The sequence below is a fragment of the Camponotus floridanus genome, unplaced genomic scaffold (genome assembly GCF_003227725.1).
Source record: "Camponotus floridanus strain SB8 unplaced genomic scaffold, Cflo_v7.5 scaffold17, whole genome shotgun sequence".
Taxonomy (NCBI): Eukaryota; Metazoa; Arthropoda; class Insecta; order Hymenoptera; family Formicidae; genus Camponotus; species Camponotus floridanus.
The window spans coordinates 2,687,452-2,712,535 of NW_020229292.1; the positions used below are offsets into that span (position 1 = coordinate 2,687,452).

Sequence of the window (25,084 nt, forward strand, 5' to 3'; positions counted from 1 at the left end):
TTCAAATAATTGACATTTATGTACCGATCTATTTATTATGCAGTCGATAATCTCCCGCATGATAAAAAGATTGACACAAGCATTAAAATTCACCCTGTATAAAGGCAATGTATTAAAAAAAAAATTTATGCAAATTTGTTTAAATAGTATAATCAAAACTGCAATCAAAATTATGGAGATACAATTTCTATGATAAGAGACATCTACAATAACATTTTTATGAAAAGAGGCACTACAATTCTTTGAAAATTCTTCTAAAAAAAAAAAAAAAAAAAAAAAGGAAATACACACGAGAGAACACCGTATATTTATATTAATATATCGCATGCAGCGCATATTCTATTTACAAAGATCGAATTATTCATTTAGAAGCACGCTTATTAATTTTCGATTAATTTTTTTTTATGCTCATCTATTATATAAATACTATATTAATTATATGTTAATATTTTTTATATCTTTCTAATATCAATATTTCATTCTTTTTTTTGCAACTTCATTATAAAGTATTTCATACAATTTTAAGGATACATAATATGTACAATAAAGCATTATGATACATTTTATAATTCGTACTTCTTTTAAATAATTTCTCTCTTATATTTTATTTGTTTATTGATATTTATCTTTCTCTGTACAAAATTTTATGGAAATAGAATGATTGAATAATTTACAATTATCACGAATTACATCTGCATTATCTATGATTCGTCTTGTGTAGCTTCCCTTCGATGTATGACCAATAATAGTATTACAAATGCATCAATAAGCCGGAAGACAAAATCGTAGATAATTCACACAAAGAAAATACATAATTATTAAATTAATGAGAAAATTTGACAAAATAAAACGGCAACTTTTCAATAAAGATTTCGACACGCATTCAAAACACAAAAAAAAATTCCAACATAATTTTGACATATATCGCATTGCATATACATTGCTAAATAATTTTAGTCATCGAATAAAAAAAGAGCAGAAATATATTATTTAAATTATTTTCGATTCCATCATGTTTATATATCTCATGTTTCGACTGTACAACATTATAATACATGTAAGTCTACTCCTTATAATCTTTTCTTTCTCGAAGAGGAGCAACTTTTCCAAGAAAAACACTATCTACCTCTACATTCTGTACATTCTCTCTGTAATTTGAAAAATATGTCTTCCCTAACAATATTTTATCAGGCAATACTTTTGCAAAATAATTGCTTATAATCGTTAGCATACAATTAAACGATTTCTGTCTGGAAAATACACACGACAGATCGTTCCATTATTAGTTAACTGCAGAAATAAGTCTTGGCAGTTGGCACTTGGCAGGAATGTCTTCAGAAGGCAAAAACGATGGCCGTTTGATTCCCGCTAGTCATTCATCACATGTGCACCACCTTCGGCGTGCTGAAATCACATTCTATGTAATTATATTGCGATATTTATTTATTTACAAAAAATAATAAATAATTGATTGATGAAATTAAAAACAAAGAGATACTAATGTTCTATAAAATATAATTAAAAATTTATAATTATTTAAAATCATGAGATTATATAATTATATAAAATATAATTAAAAAATATAATTTTAACTATAAAAGTAAAATAAAATATAATTTATAAATATAATTTAACTATAAAAATAAAATAAAATATAATAAATATAATAAAATATAATAAATATAATTTAACTATAAAAATAAAATAAAATATAATTTAAAAATATAATTTTAACTATAAAATATAATTAAAAATTTATAATTATTTATAAAATCATGAGATTGTTCCATCAATAAAATGCGTGGAATAAAACACCTGTAAAATCAACTAAAAATTTAAAATCATAAATCTAAAAATGAAATAATGAAACTTTAAACTGTCAATTTAAAAAGTTATATATAATTTATATGTAATAACAACACGACAATTAATAAAAATATTAAAATTTCTGTAAAATAATAGAATCAATAGATCACGATTTTATATAAAATTGATAAGCTGCAAAATAGAAAAACGTATTTACCTCTTGCCCCACAACCAATTCAAAAGCACACTCGACTGGCTCTGAACATCTCGAGCTGTGAACAAATATCGAATCATCCATTTGTCATTCGCACTGATGCGCAACTTTTTGTACACTCAATATTTACTGACTATTGCGTACTCATAAAGGAATACCTACAGAGGGTGTAATTAGCGTTGACCAGCCTCGCGGCTGCTTCAGGTGGCAATGTACTTAAAACATCTCTGTGCGCTAACAAAGACATTTGTTGCGTATGTCTCAGCTCCCGTTCGTCCTTTAATCGCACGTCCTTCGTGTGACTGACTGAATGCAACTGCGACAATCTAAAGGAAGAATCTAGCTTGTATCAAACTACGAGCAAGTTAGCAGGGTAAGCGAGGCATTTGGATATTCTATTGAAGAAAGAAAATATTTTCCACTCTTCAATATTACTTGAGGAGGGCATTACTTTTGCAGGATAAGCATTCTACGAAGATGCACTTCGATTTCTACTGGTCGACAAAATAATGAAATTTTTGTGACTTTACGAGATCACGGTGATCTTAATTTAAATTCGTAAGCTCTAAAGCGAAGTTGTCATCATTGTTCGCGCCAATGGAGTAACGAAGCAGCGAAGATACTAGGACGAAGAAAAATGTTATTAGTCCGAAAATCCTCGATTTTTCATTAAAACAAAAATTGTCGCGCGTGAAAATTTTAATTTTTCTTCCGAAAATACATATTTACAAGATCTACTTTCTCGTGTAAACATCTGGTATCAAATGTAAATATCAAATCATCAATCAAAGTGATAGCATTAAATTTTTTTTAGCAGACGAACCGAGTTACAGGAACTATACTGGGTGTTAAAAGTCTGGACACGGTCGAATATCTTGATAAGGAAGAGTTTTACTAGAAAGTGTTTGAGACAAAAGTTGTATGACTTGAAGGGGACCATGAGATGGTGGCAATTATTTAACCTTGAAAAGTCATTTGAAGATCACATAAAGGTTACCGTCAATTTCTTAAATGAAACCCCCCATTTTTTATTCCATATTCTTGTAGTTTATCTCGAGGGCTTTCCAAAACGCTATAATTAAGTTAGTTTTCCTTAAGTACTTTCCGAGTTATAAGGCTTGAAATCATTTCTTAATTTTACATAAACCGTAAAATATCTTGCAAAATATTCATTTGTCGATTATCTTATCTTACCTTTATATTTTTACCTTAATACTTTATGTACAAAATAATGAGAGGAATCAATTGGTGTAGAAAACACACAGTTATTTTTAAGAAAAAATATGTAATTGTTAATTGCAAATTACATATTTTTTCTTCGATACAATTATGTGTTTTCTTTACACCAATTGATTCCTCTCATTATTTTGTACATAAAAGTATTAAGGTAAGATAATCGAAAAATGAATATTTTCCAAGATATTTTACGGTTTATGTAAAATTAAGAAATGATTTCAAGCCTCATAACTCGGAAAGCGCTCAATAGAAAAATACTTTATTATAGTGTTTTGGAAAGCTCTCGAGATGAGCTACAAGAATATGTAAAAGCATATAGGGCGTCCCATTTAAAAAGTTGGAGGTGACCTTCACGTGACCTTCAGGTGACTCTTCAAGATCAAAATAGTGACACCGTCTTATGTGTCCCTTGAAACCATACAACTTTTGTCTGAAACATTTTTTTCTACAATCAAAATTAAAAAAGTTATTCAGGGTGATCGATTAAAATAGGACCCTGATTTGTAATTTTTAATTAGGAAATTTTTCTTACTTCAATGCAAGAGCTTCTTTGTCCTCGATCGGGATATCAATGGCTTCTTTTGCGATCTCAACTGGTCCCTCGGACTTCGAAGGCGAAGGTTGTTCCACGATGGGTTCAATCACCGTTTGCGAGGCCGATGATAAGTCTTTTGTTGGGCTCCCTTCAACGTTACCCATCCTTCTCAATTCTTCATTCACTCGAATCGCATTAGACAGTCGCAGTTGTAGCGTATCTCGCTCTTCGAGCAATTGCATTAGTTCGTGAGTCAACTCCTCGCATCTGACATCTCTCTGATGAAGCATGTATAGCGCAAGATCCAACTCGCTGGAAGTGGTCTCCATGTTGTCGACTGTCTGAACGCTTTCCGAATCCTTGGACGCAATCTCGACGACGGACGCATCTTTCTTCAAGGCGTGTTGCATCAGTTCGTACTCGGATACCTTCTGCTCCAACAATTCCTTCAGCTGATTCATCTCTGTTTCCCTAGTCGCCAATATATACCTCAGCTCGTCCAGTTGTCTCTCCTCTTCCGTGGACAAGGCCAAGAGCTCCTCTATACGCGCCTCTTTCTCACGAATCTGCATCTTCAAGTCGTGAAGTTCGGCATCTTTGGTGATGCTCAGCTCGGCCAGTCTCCTCTCCTTCTCCGCCAGGTCGTCGGTTGCACGAATCAGTGCGTTTTCCTTCTGTTCCAGTTTATTGCTTCGATCATTCACAATTACCTGCACTTCCTCCAACTGCATCTTCAGATTCGCGATATCCTTATCTTTCAGTTCAAGTTCCGCCAGCAACTTATGATTTTCCTCTGATAGTCTCCTCTTGATCTCATCGATCTCGGATTCCTTCTTTCGCAACTCGTTGGTGAGGAACTCTTCAGCCTCGAGACGGATCTGCTCTTTTTCCGAAGTTAGCTTCTCGATGGCATTTTTACTCTCCTCGGAGAGCCTCTCCAAGTCTTTCAGATGCAAGATTCTCTCTTGTAGCTCCACGATAGTTGACTTTAACGTTTGCACCTCCTGTTCCTTGCCATAGATCTCTCCCGTCAATCGCTGCACGGCTTCGCGCAATTCGAACTCGTCCGATTGGGGCTCCATACTGGCTTGCAGACACAATTGCGAGTCCTTTTCAGCTATGACGTACTTTAATTCGTTAATTTCCTGCTCCCTCGCATGAAGCTCGTTCTGCAATCTGACGATTTCCTCTTGATCTTGCGCGGATCTTCGGTCCCTGGAGAGCGAATTGGACTCCTCCTTGGAAATATGCTCCTGGTTCTGATCATGAATGCGTTGCAAAGCATTTACTTGCTCCTGCTTCTCCGTCAGGGTCTGCGAAGCTACTTGCAAGGAGGTTTCCAGGGTAGCTTTCTCATTGTACAGACAATTAATCCTATCTTGCATTTGCTGAATGATTGTGGGATACGTATTCTCGCTCAAGACATACTTGAGATGCTCCAACTCTTGCTGTTTAGCTTCCATCTGCGCCTTTAGCTCGTCTATGGTGCCTTGCAGCTCGGCATCGTCGTCATTTCCCGTCTTGAAGGCAAGACTATCAACCATCTGAGAATTCTGCAGCTGTTCATTGCACAATCTTTCTAAATCGCCTCGTTTTTCGTTTAATTCCTGACTCATGATCTCCAACAAAGAATCTTTGTCACTCATCATGGCCTTGATGCCTTCCAAATCATTCTCCTTGGCGCATAATTGGGTGCTTAGGTAGTGCAATTGTTCAGTCTTCTCTCGCAGGTCTTGCTTCAAAGCGTCAACCTGCTGGTTATCTTTCTCCAGACGAGCTTGATACGCCTTCGTTTCTTGATCATACTGCAACAGGATCGACTCTTTCTCGGATTTTAGAGCCTGGATTTCTTGCTGCAAGGTATGAATGTGCGAGTTGCACTCTTGTAAATTAACCACGGTTGCTTCCCTGGCGTCCAACTGGTTCTTCAGATATTCGAGCTCCTCTAAGTATCCTTTTATTTTTGCCTCAAGATACGTCTTCTCCTCTTCGTATTGGATCAGCTCTTGTTGCTTCTCTCGCAATTTTTCGTTCAGCAAATTTGCATCAGCCTGAGTGGCTCCGATTATTGAATTTCGCTCTGTTAGATCTTCCTTCAGATACACGATTTGTTGTTGTTGCATTTCCAACTTGGCCGCGCTATCTTGCAACTTCAGGGTGTATTCGTCAATCGCAGCTTGCATTGTCGTTAACTTTTCCCTTAGATCGCGCAATTCTTGGTCTTTTTCTTCGACCTCTATCGCATGCTTCTGGATTAATTCCTGGGTAGCTTCGCTGATGATGGCATTCACCGTTTCCACGCTCTTCTGCTGGATCAGCTCGTGTTCCTTGTTGGTGAATGCTTCCTTCAAGACTGTCAATTCTTGTTTCCTCTCGTCTAATTCTTTCGTCAAGGTTTGTAGGTCCGATTGTAGCGTCGCTTCGACTCTTTCCCTTTCCACGTACTGAACTTGAAGCTCTTGCTTCAGATCAGCGACCTCTTGAACTCTGGCGTTGAGCAATTCCGTGACTTCCATTAAAGATGTATTAATGGTCGAGGATTTTTCCTCGAGATTCATCAGAGCGTTGAGCTTCTCTTCCAAGACCTCCTTCTCTTCTAGAGCTTTCTGTAAATTATTTATCTCCGTTTCTAATCTATCGATTTTCTCCAGAAATTCAGCTTTGAGGAAATCATTATTTTGTCGCATCGCTGCCACTTGATCATTCGCGTCTATTAGACTCTGCTCGAACTGCTTCCTGAGCACGTCGTATTCTTCCTTGCCTTTATTTAAAGCGCTTTCTAGGGCCGCATTTTGGTTATTCAACGTATCTAACTTTTCCACGAGTTCTCCAGAGTTGTCAGTAGCCTTCGCCTCCAAATTAGCCATCGTCGCCTTCTGTACTTCCAAGAAGCGTTGCAATTGTTCATTTTCCGCCGCAAGCGCCTCCAATTCGTCCTTCAGATCGTCTATTTCCTCTTTGTACTTCTTCGACGTCGCTTCAAAGTCATCAGTAGATTCCACTGATCTTTTCTGGGGGTGATTTGGGTCGATCTGATCTTCTTGTTGCGAAAAAGAAGTGTCTTGCACGTCGGTTGCATTTTCCTGTAATCGCCACTCCAAGGATTGCACTTTATTGCCTAGTTCCTTGTTCTGAATACGCAATACTTCGACTTCCATGTCCTGTTTCTCCTTCATTTCCATGTACCTTTCATTGGCAGACACCAACATGTCGAGTCGCTTCAGTAAAGCCTCTTTTTCGGCAATAATATTTTTCTTCTCCTCTTTAATTTCCTTCAGAGCTTTCTCCAAATTGACGATCTGCGTCTTCAGCTCCTCCTCGATCGCCGTGTCCAGGTCGAAGAAGCTGCCAGCCTGCTTCTGCGTCTTCAATTGTTGTTGCAAGCTCTCCATCTGCACTTTATACTCCTTCAATTTTTTCACCAATTTAGCGCTCTTTATCTGAGCCGCTTTACTCTCCTCGGTAATCTTGGCGTTTTGCTCTTCTAGATCTTTTATCTTGGCTTGCAAGTCTTCTATTCGCAGGTGTAATTGGGTTTCGACACTTAGAATTACCGACGTATCCTCCAAACCCCAACCCCAAGACTCTTCCCCGGGCTCAGAATCCCAGCCAATATTTAACTGAACATCTGGTTGGGTTTCTTTTTCAATGGGAGGTTGTATAGGTTCTTGATTAATCGGTTGTTCGAGAGCTGTAAGGACTTGTGCTGATTCTTGTGAAATCGTTTTTTCCATAGAAGGAAGCTCCTTCAAACTGTCTTTGTCTATTCCCGATACTTGCGCCTGATCCCTCTCTTGTAAAGCTTTCTCTAAGTCAATCTGCAGATTACCTTGACTTGTCTCTTGTATTGAATCATTAGCATTGACTTTCCTGGCTTCTGCCGTCAGATTATCAATCTGAAGCTTGTACAATTCTAAAGCTTGATTTTGCTGATCTCTTTCCGCTATTAATATCTGTGTAGTCTCTCTTGTGGAAGACAGTTCTGTTCTTATCGCAGTGATTTCATTGTCTTTAAGCGAGATCTCTGTTCGCAGACTGGTCTCCAAATCCGCATATTGTTGGGACTGTAAAGTCACTTGTTGATTAACAGCATTCAATTCTGTAGTCAACGAATCTACCTGTACATTTCTCTCGACCACAACTTGACGTAATCTTTCCAATTCTGCTTTAACGATATCATGCTGTTCCTGCGACGCTTTGAGTTCGTTCAATTGAGAAGTCACTTTCTCCAATTCCCAATTTAATGATTCAAGCTGTGCGTTTTTCTCGGAAAGAAGCTGATGTACCTTCTTCAACTCACTTTGCGAATCCTCCAATTGATTCTGTAAGTCTCCATGCGATCTTTCTTCTTCTACATTTTGAAGTAAAAGCTCCATTTCTCTCTTATGTTGAGAACATTGATTCTGTTTCTCACTTAGCAAGCTCTGTAATCGCTCTATTTCCTTCTTATCATCATCCAAGGCATCATCAAGCTTCTGTTGGTGCTGACTCTCAGTGACAGAAGTCTCAACAGTTCCTGGAACTTCAATTTCCTCGCTCTTACCTTTATATCTTTCCAATTTAGATTCCAATTCCGACACTTTCCGCTCACTCATGGATTTTTCGCTTCTCAAGGCCTCGATCTCCTGCTGCAACGTATTCGTTTGATCCATGAGCGACCGATTAAAACGTTCCTGAGCAGTCTGCATCATCATATCGTTGTACCTCTGGGACTCATCGTGAAGTAACACGATATTGCCGTATGAATTAGCTAGCTCGTTGTTCAGATTCTCAATCTCCGCCTGACGCTCCTGTAGACGAGCCTCCAAGGCTTGTATCAAATTCTGACACTGCTCCGAATGGCAATGTTGCGACATCTTCTCCACGTCGTCCTCCCTTGCATCCTGTTCCGAGGCTTGGGCAGTCATAGACGCAATCTCCTTCTGTAGCTTCTCGATCAGCACCCGACGATCTTCCGATTCCTTCTCGGCGTTCTCCAGTTTCTCATCGATCTGGGCTTGCTTAGAAGACAAGAGGCCGTTCTCCGTCTGCAAATTCCTTATCGTGGCCAGTTGGCCCACGTACTCGGTCTCCATCACTTGCATACGCACGCTCAGTTCCCGGGCCTCCTCTTTGATGTCGTCCAAGATTGCCTGTTTTTTTTCAGCTTCCTTGCTCGTGGTTTCTTTGTAGAGGTCATATTCCCCAATGATATTGTCCCTCGCTGTTTTCTCCGTCGCCAGTTCAAGAGAGATACGCTCTATCTCTGCACGTTGCCTCTCAATCTCCTCGCCCATCTCCGTGTTGTGTTCCATCAGCACTGCCATCTTCTCCTTCAAACTGGAAGATTCCTTCGCGAACTTCTCGGAGCTGGCGAGAGCCTCCGTAGCTTCGTTCTTCAGCTGCGTCAGTTTCTCTTCCAAGCCGACGAGCTTGTTGTCCTTTTCTCGCATGGAAATCTCCACCTCCTGGACTTGTTTGTTTTTAACTTCCTTCTCGTCTTTTTCCGTCGACCATTTTTCTTCCAATTCGGCGACGCGAGCTTCGAGCTCCTGGCACGCTAGCTTCTTCTTGTTGAAAGTCGCCACGATCTTCTTCATTTTTTCAGATTGCAAATGAAGCTTCTTATCCGAGTCTGAAAGCCTCTGTTCCACTTCCACGACTTTGCTCTCCAAGTTGGTCTTTATCTCTTCTAGGTCTTGCTTCTCTTCTAGCTTAGCTTTCATAGCATCGTTTTCCTGCATCTTCTCGACTAGTTCTTCAATGACATTTTCTAGTCTTGCGTTCAGCATTGCCATTTCCTCCGTGTGATTAATTTTAAGTCGTTCCATCTGCTTGTATTCATTTGTCAATTCCGATTGCATATTTTCAGCGTACGTGGTTTGGGTCTCCAAGATCTTTTGCAATTCCCAAAGTCGTTTTTCAGCTTCAATTTTATTGTTTTTTATTTCTTCAATTTGTACATCCAATTCCTTTTTATCAGCAAGCAAACTGTTGATTTCCTGTTCCTTGTTTATTAATTCATTTTTAATACATTCATTATCTTTTGATATATCTTCAATCTTCTGCAACAGCTCACTGTTTTCCCGTAAGACGTCTTCGTGCTTCTCCTGTAATTCCATGTAACTTGTTTCTTTGTTTCGCAAACTTTCTGATATTTCATTAAATTCCTCTAAAGACTTGGACAATTCTAATGCTTCAGTAATTTTGCTAATATTGTTTTTCAGGGTATGAATATCCTCCTCTCTCTCCCTTATCGTGCCATTAAGCCTCGCAATCTCTCCTGATGATGAGGATAGGGCGGCCTCATTTTCTTTAAGCTTGATTGAATAGTTGTACAACTCGTCTTGCAAATTATCTATGGTAATCATTCCATTTTGCAATTGCGCATATTTAGTATGCAATTCTTCATCTTTCTTTTCAATCTCTACCTTCAAGAGCGTGATTTCATGTTCCTTCGCTGTCACTTCGTCTTGTAATCTCGTTTCGAGCGAGCTTATAGTGAATTCAAACTGATGTTGTAGAGAAGAAGTTGCCGCATCTTTCTCCTTTATCACTTCCAGCAATTCTTTATTACCATTTTCCAGTGTCTTCAAGGCTTCCTCTATCGAGATCTTTCCCTGCTCCATCATTTGCATCTTTACTTGCATATCATCATATTTGAATTTCCACTCCTCTGCAGTATTAAACATGTCGTTCAATTCTTGCTGCAAACTCTCCACCTTTGTATTCGACGTCTCATACTCTAGCAATTGTTTAGCTTTTATTTGCAATTCTGCCTCCATGCTTTGCAGCTTCATGTTCATCTCTTCCACCTGGTTTTTATATTCCGCGATTAATACCCTGTTATTTTCAAGTTCTTTTTCCAGGGATGCCATAATCTCAATTTGGGACTCCTGGCAGGCAGCTTCCTCCGCCTTTCGCATCTCTGATATCTCGTCAGATGATTTCTGTAAAAGCGAGCTAATTTGTTCATGCAACTCTTGCCTCTCGTGAACTACGCTCTCCTTCTCGCGATTCAACTTCTCTAATTTATCGATGAGGTCCAATCTTTCTCTGGAGAAATCATCATAGGCCGTGTGTTCCAACTTTAGATTCAACTCTTCTTTCTCTTGAGTAATTTTACTCAATTCTTCTCTTTGATTGTTGATGTGTTCCTCGAGCTGTGTAATAGTTAAAATCATTTGCGCATTTTCCTTCTCTAAAGACACAACTTTAGACTTGGCATCATCAGTCTCGCATGATGTTATGTTGACAGACTGCTCTACTGAAGCTTCTCGCAATTGTGTCAGCTCTTTTTCAAGGATCTGTTGCCTGTCCATTAGAATTTTAATTTGATCGGTATATTCTATTATTTGAACTGACATTTGGGAGGACAATTGCGCCTCGAGATGTTCCTCTAACTTTGTGCGATTTATAACTAATTCAGTATTCTCTGTGGTTAACGTTTCTATGCGATCCTGCAATCTGTTATTTTCTTCCAGCAGATCTCCTACTTGCATCTTGAGCTTAGCAATCTCTGCCATTAAATTATCCTGTTCCTGGGTGAGTGTCTCGACTTGCAATCGCAAGCTACTATCATCTTTAAGTGTCTCTAAACTATTATCAATCTTAAAGACATTTAACTGAGCGTTATTGGACTCTATTTGATTCAAGTGTTCTTCCAGTTTTGTAAGCTTAATAACGAGCTCACTATTCTCTTGAGTAAGTAGTTCAATCTTTGTCAAGCTATCGTTATGCTCTGGAATACGCTCAAAAGATTCCGTGGAACCCGTATCGGAAGATCCTTTCTCTTCAATTCTGCTCAACTTGATAGTTAAATCGCTATTTTCCTGAGTCAACTGTTCAATTTTCTTCAATAGTTCACTGCGATCTGTATCGTTTATGGTTTCGAAGGACTCCGTCGAGCCAGCATGCGAGCCATCCTTCTCCTCCAGCTTCGTTAACTTAAGTGTCAACTCATTATTCTTCTGTTCCAAGTCTTCAATCTTTTTCAAGAGATCATTTCTGTCGTGAATGGTTTCGAAAGATTCTGTCGAACCAGCATCTGAAGCGCCCTTTTCTTCTATTTTGTTTAATTTACTGTATAATTCTGAATTTTCCTGGGTCAAAATATCGAGCTTCTTCAGAAGCTCAGTGGACTCAGATTCGGATAGAGACTGGAGCTTATTTTCGCCTTGTTCTTTATGCACAGCTTCCAATTGTTCCTCCAGCTCGACAATCTTCATCTCTGCAGTCACTCTGAGATTTTCAGACTCTGCGTTTTCAGCTTCTAATGCCAAAACTTCTTGCTTCACCGTGTGAAGTTCTGAAAGAAAATATGTAACTTTCTGTTAAGGTATAAATATGCTAATTCTTAAATTTAATCGATAATATTATTACATGTACAAAATTTTAGAAATATACAGGGTGTTTCAGACCACCCGTACCACCCATTTAAAAACTAGAGAAGTAATTATTTCAAAAAAGTAAAAACATTTTCTTTATAAATCAGGTGCGCTCTATCGAATGGTGATATTTTCAACTTATGGTTCCCCGGCCGGAAATAGGCGATTTAGACCGAAAGTGCATTTTTTGAAATGAAACTCCCTATTTTTCATTGCATATTCTTGTAGCTTATCTCGAGAGCTTTCCAAAACACTATAATAAATTATTTTTCCATGAAGTACTTTTCGAGTTATGAGGCTGGAAATCATTTCTTAATTTTACATAAACCGTAAAATATCTTGTAAAATAATCATTTTTCGATTATCTTATTAATACTTTTATGTACAAAATAATGAGAGGAATCAATTGATGTAAAGAAAACATACAGTTGTTTTTAAGAAAAAATATGGAATTGTTAATTGCAAATTACATATTTTTTCTTAGAAACAACTGTGTGTTTTCTTTACACCAATTGATACTTCTCATTATTTTGTACATAAAAGTATTAAAATAACATAATCAAAAAATGAATATTTTACAAAATATTTTATGGTTTATGTAAAATTAAGAAATTATTTCAAGCCTCATAACTCGAAAAGTACTTCATGGAAAAATAATTTATTATAGTGTTTTGGAAAGCTCTCAATGTAAGCTACAAGAATATGCAATGAAAAATAGGAGGTTCCATTAAAAAAAAAATACACTTACGGTCTGAATCGCCTATTTCCGGCCGGAATCAGAAGTAGAAAATATCACCATTCGATAGAGTGCACCCGATTTATAAAGAAAATGTTTTTACTTTTTTGAAATAACCACTTCTCTAGTTTTTAAATGGGTGATACGGTTGATCTCAAACACCTTATACAATTATTAATATTGTTACAAAAAGAAAGAGAGAGAAAGGGGAAGGGGAAGAGAGAAAGAGAAAGAAGAGAGAGAAAAACTGACATATCAAAAAAGCAGAATAGTTTATAATCTACTTTTATCAAATTAAACAAAAAGTAACACAATTCAACATCTAAAAAAATATTTAATCTATTTAATCTGTATATAAATTGTATATTATTCTGTCTAGATTATTTGATATGAAGAATTACCTTGCATTAGATCTAGCTTTTGATTCTCTAAGGTGGCGATTGCATCAATATGCATCTGTATTTCTTTTGTCTGAGATGAAACCTTATTTTCCAGGTCAGCAACACGTTCTTGCCAATCTCCTGCCGAGGCTGTGCAAATCGTAATTTGTCGATAATGTATAATTTCGTACAGTTTCGTTCATAGAAAGCTTAAAGCAAGCAGTTACTAAATGCTCACAATAAATTTTTCAAAAATTTTTTATGCAATCTATTAATTATTCCCTTATACAAATTGTTTCAAAAAATTGAAACAAAAGAAAAGAACAAACCAGCAACAGACTTTTGAAGCGCAATATATATCATTTACACTTAAACATATACACGTCTCTAGCTAATTTTAGAAATTGCAAAAATATTTAATAGCTTTTTAAGAAATTATTTTTTATTGGAAAAAGCGAAAAACTTAACTAATATTTTTTATACTCTCATACATATATACTGCATATAGGCATACAAAAATATTACACAATTATACAGGGTGTTTCAGACCACCCGTACCATCCATTTAAAAACTAGAAAAGTGGTTATTTCCAAAAAGTAAAAACATTTTCTTTATAAATCGGATGCGCTCTATCAAATGGTGATATTTTCAACTTATAATTCCGACCGGAAATAGGCGATTCAGACCGGAAGTGCATTTTTTAAAAATGGAACCCTCTATTTTTCATTGCATATTCTTGTAGGTTACCTCGAGAGCTTTCCAAAACACTATAATAAATTATTTTTCCATGAAGTACTTTTCGAGTCATGAGGCTTGAAATAATTTCTTAATTTTACATAAATCATAAAATATTTTGTAAAATATTCATTTTTCGATTATCTTATCTTAATACTTTTATGTACAAAATAATGAGAAGAATCAATTGGTGTAAAGAAAACACATAGTTGTTTCTAAGAAAAAATATGTAATTTGCAATTAACAATTCCATATTTTTTCTTAAAAACAACTGTATGTTTTCTTTAACTATACACCAATTGATTCCTCTCATTATTTTGTACATAAAAGTATTAAGGTAAGATAATCGAAAAATGAATATTTTACAAAATATTTTATGGTTTATGTAGAATTAAGAAATGATTTCAAGCCTCATAACTCGAAAAGTACTTCATGGAAAAATAATTTATTATAGTGTTTTGGAAAGCTCTCGAGATAAGCTACAAGAATATGCAATGAAAAATAGGAGGTTCCATTTCAAAAAATGCACTTCCGGTCTAAATCGCCTATTTCTGGCCGGAACCAGAAGTTGAAAATATCACCATTCGATAGAGCGCACCCGATTTATAAAGAAAATATTTTTACTTTTTTGAAATAACCACTTCTCTAGTTTTTAAATGGGTGATACGGATGGTCTGAAACACCCTGTATACACTTTGTCAAAAAAATATATTTTTTATACTTCTTCAAAATCATAAATCTGTTAATGATATATCCTTTTCTGGAACATTTCCTTCTATTTAAAAAAAAAACCTTTCCTTCTTTCATTCCTTTGTTCATTTAAAGCTTCAAGCACTTTATAAAAGCCAAGATTTATTTAATTTACTTTAGTATATTTATTGTTAGCATCATATATATCGAAAATTAATCACACGCGAAAAGTGTTTTCAATTTTTGTCTATTTCATTAAAAGCAGTTATTTCAATTGCTACAAGCTGAAGAAAGAAACTCTGTATAGCAGTTATTGCAATCCATGAAAATTAATCGATTATTCATAAGAATAATAACCAAATGTATAGATATGTAGATACTAAGAATAAATCTACTTCTATGGATAAATATGCAAACTTTGACAAGTAAAGTAGGTACCATGTTATACTTAATTATCAAGAAAATTTCATTGATTAGTATTCTCCGTGAACGTTTCAATAATTGCAACGTACAAAACTAATAATAGCCGAGAGAAAAGATTCCATCACCAGAAATCAGCCTTAGAGAAGATATTTTTCAAGTTTTCCAAGTTCTGTTTTTTTTTTTTTCAAGTACTTGCAAGTAAAATTTGTGCAATGTGACATTTCATATTTCTATTCGCGATCACGTTCATAACAAAATTGATATAAATTCTTACTAGCTTATTTGCATCACTTTGTTGCAAAAGATATGTACACGTAATTACAGTGATTAGGATAAATGCTTCTCATAAAGGAAACAGGGCTGTGGAAAACAGGCTGTCTCGATAAAAAATATTAACATAAATCATATTGGAAATTCAGTAATATAGCTAGAATAACGGAAACGTCGACGATAGAACATTTGTCCTGGTTCCTACCTTTAAGCTCGTCAAAGTCTACCAGACTCAGCTGAAGGTTACCTTTCTCCTCCTCTAATAATGCCACTTGATTGCCCAATCTAACGAGTTCCGCATTCGTATCGGATACCTATACATAACGCACATATTCTTATTTTTATAAATATAAAAGTTTGCGGACATCTATATATCTTAATTGATTAATATAGTCCCAACAATACAAAGAAAACTGAATAATTTCTATTAAATATTCAATGAAGCTATTCTATTGAAAATGCATATACAGGGTGGCCCCGAACGTTCCAGCCAGACTTTGAGATCTTATAGGAAATTTAATTCTGAACAAAAAATTTATGAACATGGGTCAAAAAATGCTTCCTTAAGAAGTTATTGCTCAAACCTTTGATGAAGGAAGAGCAAAAGGTGAAAATAAAATGAAACTAAATAAATTTCTTGAAAAAAAACGATAAAAATAAAAATCTTTTTCTCTTATGAAAATAAAATAATTTTTTTTTAAACTAACTTTTATTTTATTTTCATAAAAGAAAAAGACTTTTATTTTTTATTTTTATCGTTTTTTTCAAGAAATTTATTTAGTTTCATTTTCTTTTTATTTCATTTTCTTTTCACCTTTTGCTCTTCCTTCATCAGAGGTTTTTGAGCGATAACTTCTTAAAGCATTTTTCGATCCATGTTTATAAGAAATTTTTTGTTCAGAATTAAATTTCCTATAAGATCTCAAAGTGTGGCTGGAACGTTCGGGGCCACCCTGTACAAAGTGAAAAAATATATAAAAATTTATGTTATTTCTTAATAATTATAAATTTTAATTTTAATAATTATATTAATTATAATTTTTCATAATCACAATTTGTTTCTTATCTTGACCATTATACAAAATCTAGAAATGGTAATGTTGTTTAATAAACTCTCACCATTTTGAAATCCTCCAGTTGTTTTTGCAGATTTTTCACTTTACTTCTATGCTGAGCCTTTAATTTAATCATGCCTTTATTTAAATCCTCCAATTCCTTTTTCAACTTTATCACCATATCATCTTCCTTAGGTACCGTCCTCTCGGTTGATAATCTTGCTGTCATGTCGTTCTTTTCCGCTTCCAGTTTATGCACTTGCTTCTCGAGGTCGGTAATCTTGTTGAAATATTCTTCGTTTTTAGATGACAATTCAGTCACTTGTTTCTGCAGCTCGGTCTTCGATTCTTCTTTCAGCAACTCGTTCGATTGTTTAAATTCTTCTATCAAATTTTCAAGCTCTGCTATTCTATTATCTTTTTCAATAATTGCATCGTTACTTTGAGTCGACTTGCTAGCAATAATCTTATCCTGCAAGTCGGCGACATTTTTTTGCAATTGGTACTTTTCATCCAGAAGCTGTCGATTATTCTGTGTCAATTTTTCTATTTTAAATTGTAAATCCTCGACTGCCGGTGTTGTCACTATACCGGCGTCTGATTCTAATTGAAAAATTCTTTCTTTAGATTCTGCCAATTTTACTTCATACTCCTCCAATTGCTGAAGAAGATTATCGTTCTTCAACTTCAACGAGGATTCAATGAGAACGAAATTTTCCTGCATTGACTTCATCGCATCTTTAGTTTCCGCTAAAGTGTCCATAGTGGAACGCGAGAAATCCGCACTTGCTGATTCAGCTATTTTTTGTTCTTTCAACTGCTCTTCAAATCTACATAGTATAAAAAATAAATAATTCGAAAAATCTAAAATATCTCAAGACAGTTTTAAATGGAAGAAAATATTAAGATAAAAGATAATATTATTTAATATTTTATAATATCTCAATACAAGTCAATAATCAAAGTGTATTAGCTAATAAGAAATTATGCAATATTTTGTTTAGTAGAAAATCATTTAAATTTCTATTATTCAATCATCAAAATTATTTCTTCATTTAATTTGAAATAAATATTTATTTAATTACTTAATTTCAAGAAATGCATAATGTATTGAAATATATTACCTATTGATTGTATGCTCCAATTCCGATATTTTGTTATCTCGTTCTTGCAATTGTTTCAACAGACTGATATTTTTATCTTTCAAAGAAGTTTCTATCAAGATAAAATTCTCCTGCATTGTTCGCATTTCGTCTTTCGTATCTTCGAGAGTATCCAATGTCGTTTTACCCTTCCTAGAGAGATCCGCCGACATGAGAGTCACCGCTTTCGTTTTAGAATCAATTACAGAATCCTTCTCCTTTAAATTTTCCTGAAGGTCTAGGATGATAGCTTCCAACTCGACAATTTTACTATTCAGATCTACAATCTTTTTCTCCTTTTCTTGAATATCCTGAATTTGAACTGGTGTCATTACCTTAAATGAAAATGTGTATAAATTTTATCATACTTTTATTACATTGTTCTACTTTTCCAAATAATGATAAAAATAATTCTTTTTTTTATCATACATATATTAATAATTTTAGAATGATAAATTATTTAGACAAATATATGTTAAATGATTATTGTAAAACTTACATCTGAAGTGACCACAAGAGGCCTAATTGGTGTGACAACCAATTGATCCTTGCATATTTCTGTCCCTGAATATGTTTCATCCAACTGTTGCCTAATAGCTTCCACTTTTTCCTCCATTACTCGTTTCGTTTCTGTCAATTCCTTATTACGTTGCTCAAATACTCTCCTATTTTCCGCTAATTTTTTTTGAAGTAGAAAAGATTTTGCCTGTGGGGTATTTGCTTGACTTTTGTCATCGATTGAATCATCTGTTGTATCTTTTGCTACAGATTCAGTCTTATGTGTATGTACTGTGTCTTTAGATGAATTCCCTTCTTTACTACGACGTGACAATTTGGCTCTGGATTTGATTTTTGATAATCTTCGTGCATATTCCTTTTAGAAACAAAAATAAGAGAAATATATACAATCGAGAGAAAATATTTTTTCTTGCTAAATTTTTTGCAAATTTATAATGTTTCAAAAGGTGATATTTCTAAAGCGCATTAGTTTTATAATTTATTACCTGGACCTCCTCCTCTTTCTTTTTTAAACTTTGTTGATTTTTCATCATAATTTCCTTGAGAGATTCCAATTGATTCTTATTCTGTTCACATGTTTCCTTTGTGTGTACTGCAGCCTCAGGAAGGCTGCCTTCCATTGCATCCGATGCTTCCTCAGATGCACCTGACATTATACACTGTGCAAATAGAAACAACACAAACCAATGCATTATTTATTTGTTTTCTATGCAAAATTAATTGTAAATGGACTTTGACAACGGATAAGTGTTAAAGTCAATGGCAGTGAAAGCTTTTTTTTAATGTGGCAGAGTATCACCCACTGTTCTCATTTTCCATATCTAATTGGATAGGATCTAGACTGGGGTAAACTAATTGCATTAGGTCTCGACGCAGACTACACTTTCCACATTCCTCATCATTTCTATATAAACACTCGGTACAAGCAACACCAAGTACTATGCATCTTTTCTCAATTTTTTTCTAAGAAAATCAACAATAAAAGTGTCAGTAGTATCAACAAATAAGAAAAATGTAAGTGTTGTTAATATTATTAAAAATCTTGCATCCCACTTTTTGCAACCTAAATATTATTGATTCATTCATTATATACTAGGTATCTCTACAAATAATCAAGCCCTTTTATTTTTCTTATTTGTTATGTCACTATTAAATAAATTCACAAAAAATTCTTGTTAAATAAATTCATTATTTAATCATCAAAAAAACTCATTATTTAAAAATATTCATGTTTCGAACTAATTCTAATGCTTTTTATCCTTTTTTAATTATTTATTTTTATTAGCTATTAATTATATCACCGAAAAAGTTGGACACAAATGATAGAATTCTGTAAAAAAAAATTCTGTACATTGATAGATAAAATTTCAATAGCTGACAAATACGTAAAGTTTGAAACTTGTGGAAATTGATGAAACTTGTATTTCATGAATAAGTTTCATTAAATCATATCTTGTTAACTGAAACTCCATAATTTTTATTGTAACAATATATCTATCATTACTAATAAAAAAAATGATAGTGTTTATATCCATTCGAATAATTTGGACAGCTTTTATAACACGCTATGCTCATAATTTGTTTTAATATAATTTGAATTTCTATCTGATTTGTTACAATTTATATTTTTTTCCAATTTAGTAAATAATTTAATAAAGAATTGGCTTATACCAGGGAACATTTTATATATAAATTAAAGAAATTATTTCTTTTAATTATCAGTATATAATTAATAAATAAGAGATATTAAATCTTTAATCAAATGAACACATACATATGCAATTATTATTTTTAGTAATAAACATATATTAATAATTCCTATAAATATGAAAAAAATGATATGAAAGTGATAAAAAATAATATCTTGATATGTATATGTATATATATATATATATATATATATATATATATATATATTTGCACAATTATTTTAATTTTCTTAAAAGAAAAGCCAGATAATACATAGATACATAGAAAAAATGAAAAAATATTATAAAATCATAATATTTAATATCTAAATTGCTAATATATAAATAATATATAAATGATAAATAATATATAAATTATTAATATATAACTTGTAAATATACATATCAATATTATTAAATTCAAATAATTAGATACCTAACAATCTAAATCTAAAAGACTAAGCTCTTAAGATCATCATCGTAGGTCATTGTCAAATTATATCATTATTAAATATAAGACGCAGTCACAGGTTTTGCGATCGTACCAGCTGAAAACAAAAGTACGTAAAATACGTAAAGTTTCCAAAAATTTTCATAATCAGAAATGGACAACTGCAAGTACATAGAGAAAAATGTATACTGTATTCAAGTAAATATTATTTATTTTAAGTATATCATAAGTTTGTATATCCGCAAATATATTATAAGTTCACCACAAACATTAAATTTAATTGAATATATTCTGAATTTTACTAAGTGCAGTATTCTAGTCAAGAATATTAAATTAAAACATTAATTTGGTTTGCTTACTACATGAATTGGCATAAAGTAAGTTTGATTTTTCTTTGATATAACTTTACAATATTCTTCAAGAGGAAATAATTTCTTCTTTTGAGTACATGATAATGAGATTTTCTAACACTTGTGAGTATATTTTAAGTCTATTATCAAGAATATATTCTTTATTGAAGAAAACTATTACTTAAAAAAAAATAAATAAATAAACCGAGTAATTGTTTTTCTTGGCAGTAGAATGATATTTTTCTCTGTGTACATCTCAACAGATATCCTCAATTTCGTTGAACACGTAGCAAAGTGACGTAATCCACGCGATGTGGGACGCACGTGAGGAAAACGCGAGCGAAATATTCGAGGGACTCGAAATTTGACAGATAGGCCTCGCGATCAGCTGATCGATCGGGAAGCGAGGACGCGGGCGAGGACGCGCGCGAGGACGCGGACGAGGACGCGTCTGACAGCGAGGTGACGTGTGCTACCTTTTATTTCGCATCGTACCTTTTATCTGGCGTTGCTCGAAGGGTCAGGAAGGCGATACGTCGCTGCTCATATTTAGGTCGCTCCGTCACCGATTGCGGTCCTTCCAACGCTGCGAATGACGCGCGTCAAACGCACATGCTCCGCCCAGACGATGCTGTGGGTGCCCGACAACGATCCCGGGCAAAATTTCACGTAAATCCGCGACGAGAGATCGACTTCGTGTTATTATCGCCGTGCCATATTTTTACAGCCGGAAATAGTTGGAGGTGCCCCCTCAAGCGCCACGTCGCGGACGAACCCATCATCTTTTACGGAAAACGAGATCACGGTGAATTAACGATAGTAGATAAAAAAATTTAAATATTTAAATATTTTAAGTATTTTAAAGATTTTTAAATTTAAATATTTAAATATTTTTAATATTTTTAATATTTTTAATATTTTTAAATTTAAATATTTAAATATTTTAGATATTTTTAATATTTTAAAATTTAAATATTTTAAAATTTTTAATATGGCAGAAAAAGTGCAATGGATTAAAATTCTATATATAAAGAATTATTTTTTTTTCTTTTATTAAAAATTAACACTTGATTAATTTCTTTACAAAATGCAAATGCGAATAAGTGTATAGGTCATCAATAATATTGAAAATATATGAATATTCAGATTTTATAGATATTGAATATTTGATTTTTATATAATTCCTTCCAATGATTTAAAATTAAATAAATTTTTCGACTCTTAGATACTGATAAAATCGATGTATTCTTCCATTTAACTTCCCTATTCGAATTCTTACTTCATTGATGTAATTTATTCATGAAATTCCCTTTTTAGGTATTAAAATAGATTCAACTCCAGGACGATTAAATCAATTTATACTATATATAAATCGTCCTTGATTATTTTTTGGTCAATGTTTAGAAATTTATAGCATAAATCATTCATACCATATTTATATCAATTTGTCTAGAATCTACTAATTTCTTTAATTTAAAAAATTGACTATTTAATATAAATTCATTAAATTAAAATAAATTTTATTCTTCATTAAATAACTGATTTTATGGTGGATAAATTACAGGACAGGAATCTTCTTTATCATCCGAATAATTGGCGGACTTCTTTTCGCGCATGCGCATTGAATGTGATGTCAATAAAATTGTCTGAAATTAATCTTTATAGTTTTTCCGTTTAATCATTTTTAAAAATTATTTAATAATTGAATTTCGAAAATTAATTGAAGATAAAAATAAAATAAAAACAATGTGCATCAATTATATTAATTAATTGATTTATTCACTAAAACTGAAATGTATCGCATACATGTAACCACGAGCGTCATCGTTACGTCATCGTTACGTCACATGTGCACGAAAACGGGAATCTGTCTAATAATAAGTAACTGCGCGAGGATTCAAAATCGTTGGAAATTAGGCGAATATGTACGTTAAACATGATACAAAGCATTGAGAATATCTTCTTTTGAAAATAAGACACTCGACAATTTAATTCACGCGCAACGGGATTTTTGACAGGTATCAGCTGTTTTCGGTTCGCGCTAATCGTACGTCCTTATGTCGCGATTGCCGTGTGTCTCTCTAGCACGAGAGCAATTTAAAGGTGTCATGATTCATCGATGTGTCATATATGCACTGAACGATGCACAAAAATATGGATATTCCATTCACGATAATCCCAGGACGAGGGATGCTCGGTGACAGGTTGAGAGAGTTTCTTCCTGAGAATTTCTAACCTGTTGCGCGCTTATCTCGTTATCGGTAAGTCTCGACTACCAAGCATACAAGTACAAAGATATTTCTCTTTACTTATGCGTTTCTCTCATTTTGATTTCCAGCTTCCAGGTCGAATGAAAGAAAGCATTCTTGTGACTTTTTTCCTTCATTTTTTTTATTCGTATATAATGTGCGCTGTTGACATCGTAAACGGAAACCATAGGATGTTCTCAATATTTATATACTATATCTCGTCTCGCGACAATATATGAATTATTCTATTCAATTTTATCTGAGTGTCTTCTTCAACTAAAACTTCGTATTCTTTTGGAGGAAACACTGAGAAAAAGCATAGGCTTGGATATGAAAATAATATTTTACTAAATGTTACAACTGATTGTGTCACATGTAATAATGAAACATAAAAGCATAATAAATAATCATTTTTTTCAATCTTGCTATTTTTATAAATTAAAAATGATTATTTATTATAACGTTTATATATTATTAATTATAATTATATATATGTATATATATATATATATATATATATATATAATATATAATTGTTTTTATAAATTTTGCTAAGTTATTTAAAATAAGGGAATTTAAATTATCTATATAGTTTTTAGAAATTAAATCATATATCTATATAGTTATTTATATTAGTATTATATCATATATATCATATATACAGTTATTTAAAAATTAAAGAAATTATATCATAAGTGTCTTAGAAATTAAATCATATATACATATATGATTTAATTTAAATTATTTATATAGTTTTTAGAAATTAAATCATATATATATATATATATATATATATATATATATGATTTAATTTCTAGAAACTATATAAATAATTTAAATTAAATCATATATGTATATATGATTTAATTTCTAAGATACTTACAATATAATTTTTTTAATTTCTAAATAACTATATATATAAAATTTAAATTCTTTTATTTTCAATAATTTAGCAAAATTTATAAAAGCAATTATATATATATATATATATATATATATATATATATATATTTGTTTTATTATTGTTATATATCGAATATATCAATTTTTTTTGTACATTAGGAAAGAGGGGGAAAGACACACACTATGCACTCGGCGTCGACGCCATGGAATGCAACGGCGCACTCGGCATCTGGTTCGCGTCATCGCCGTCGTCATCGTCGTCGCCGTAGGTGCTATCGACCATCCGCGCGCGTCTCGTCGCGCCTGCCCCACGTCGTCGAGCGCCGCGCAGTTTTCCAGTTTGACGCACCGCCGTCGTGTGTGCGACGATGGAGGTACAGCGGCAATATAAAGGTAGAAAAATCAGCCGAGAAACGCATGCAATGTCCGCTCGCCATCCGTCGTGCTCCTCGCTGCTCGCATTCCTTGCATCGATGATACGACTATTGATCAACGGCCGACAAAAGGAAGTCGATATTACGTGGATATTGTGTTTACACTCGAGGACATTCGTCCGCTTATCGCGGAGGTCTCTAAGAGGATGTCGATAAGAAAAATTGTATTATTTCCTGCGCCAATTGTGCGAGAAAAAGAGCGTCTTCCTGTCGGATCCAGCCTTTGCTAATCTCCGATTTTCGCTGACGAAGGAAATTCTGGCAACGCGAAGACTCGAAAACAGACGTCTTCGCAAACGAGCCATTTTGAGCGTTTCATGGATGCATGGATGCGATTGCAGTTGTATTTTTTTCAAAGACGAGGATCAGAATTCTTCAGATTGGCGAGCTAAAGCGCGAACTTTTTTCCCCGCATCGAATGTTTCCCGTGCAAAATTCACCTGGCGCAAAATTCTCGTTTTGTCAAAAAATTTTAGGACCAAGCTTTGCGCGCGTAAAAGTGTTTCTGCGTTGAATTTCTATCGCGAAAACTGAAAAATCGAAAGATATGAGAAAAAAGGAGCAATTTTCCGCAAAGAGGTCTTGATTTATTTTGCGTCGAATAATTTTTGTTTGCGTTCATGAGGAAGAGCATTTCTCTAAAAGTGTGGAAAACGGAACGTCCACAGCGATACGCACGATATGCATTTGATCAATAACGAAATTTCTGTTTTCATCAGAGAGATTGACCCGGTTTCTATCCTTCCGGTGAAGTGGAATGTCGCGATTATATCAAAATATCGATATTTCACAGATATTTCTGGACGTTTATTTTACAGGAATAAATTTAATTAACTTTTTATTTCACGGGGAAAGGAATTTTATCAACGATAAATGTGCAATATTATTTGACTATATTTTT

General features: G+C 33.8%; 1 protein-coding gene across 3 annotated transcripts; it reads right to left on the bottom strand.

Annotated features, from left to right (window-relative positions):
• Positions 1-614: 614 nt before the first annotated feature.
• LOC105254988 (protein lava lamp) lies at positions 615-21,343 on the bottom strand. Of its 3 annotated transcripts, none has more exons than XM_025407252.1 (11): positions 21,093-21,343; positions 18,594-18,767; positions 18,089-18,463; positions 17,572-17,924; positions 16,512-17,277; positions 15,640-15,706; positions 13,295-13,423; positions 3,789-12,078; positions 2,183-2,346; positions 2,024-2,078; positions 615-1,404 (listed from the first exon to the last, which is right to left on the bottom strand). In XM_025407252.1, exons 2-11 carry the CDS (start codon positions 18,759-18,761, stop codon positions 1,380-1,382), a joined length of 10,392 nt encoding a protein of 3,463 aa, XP_025263037.1. In that variant the 5' UTR covers positions 18,762-18,767; positions 21,093-21,343; the 3' UTR covers positions 615-1,379. The 3 variants fall into 3 exon arrangements, with proteins under 3 accessions (XP_025263037.1, XP_025263036.1, XP_025263035.1); XM_025407251.1 differs by having other exon boundaries at positions 15,598-15,706; XM_025407250.1 differs by lacking the exon at positions 21,093-21,343 and having other exon boundaries at positions 15,598-15,706; positions 18,594-18,800.
• Positions 21,344-25,084: the final 3,741 nt, after the last annotated feature.

Excerpts from the sequence above, each read along its gene's own strand:
- LOC105254988 (XM_025407250.1), bottom strand. The coding sequence starts at position 18,800 with ATGCATTGGTTTGTGTTGTTTCTATTTGCACAGTGTATAATGTCAGGT. Across the intron at positions 17,278-17,571 it reads TTGGAGCATACAATCAATAG|ATTTGAAGAGCAGTTGAAAG; the intron begins GTAATATATTTC and ends TATACTATGTAG. Across the intron at positions 2,079-2,182 it reads CAACGCTAATTACACCCTCT|CTCGAGATGTTCAGAGCCAG; the intron begins GTAGGTATTCCT and ends ATTTGTTCACAG.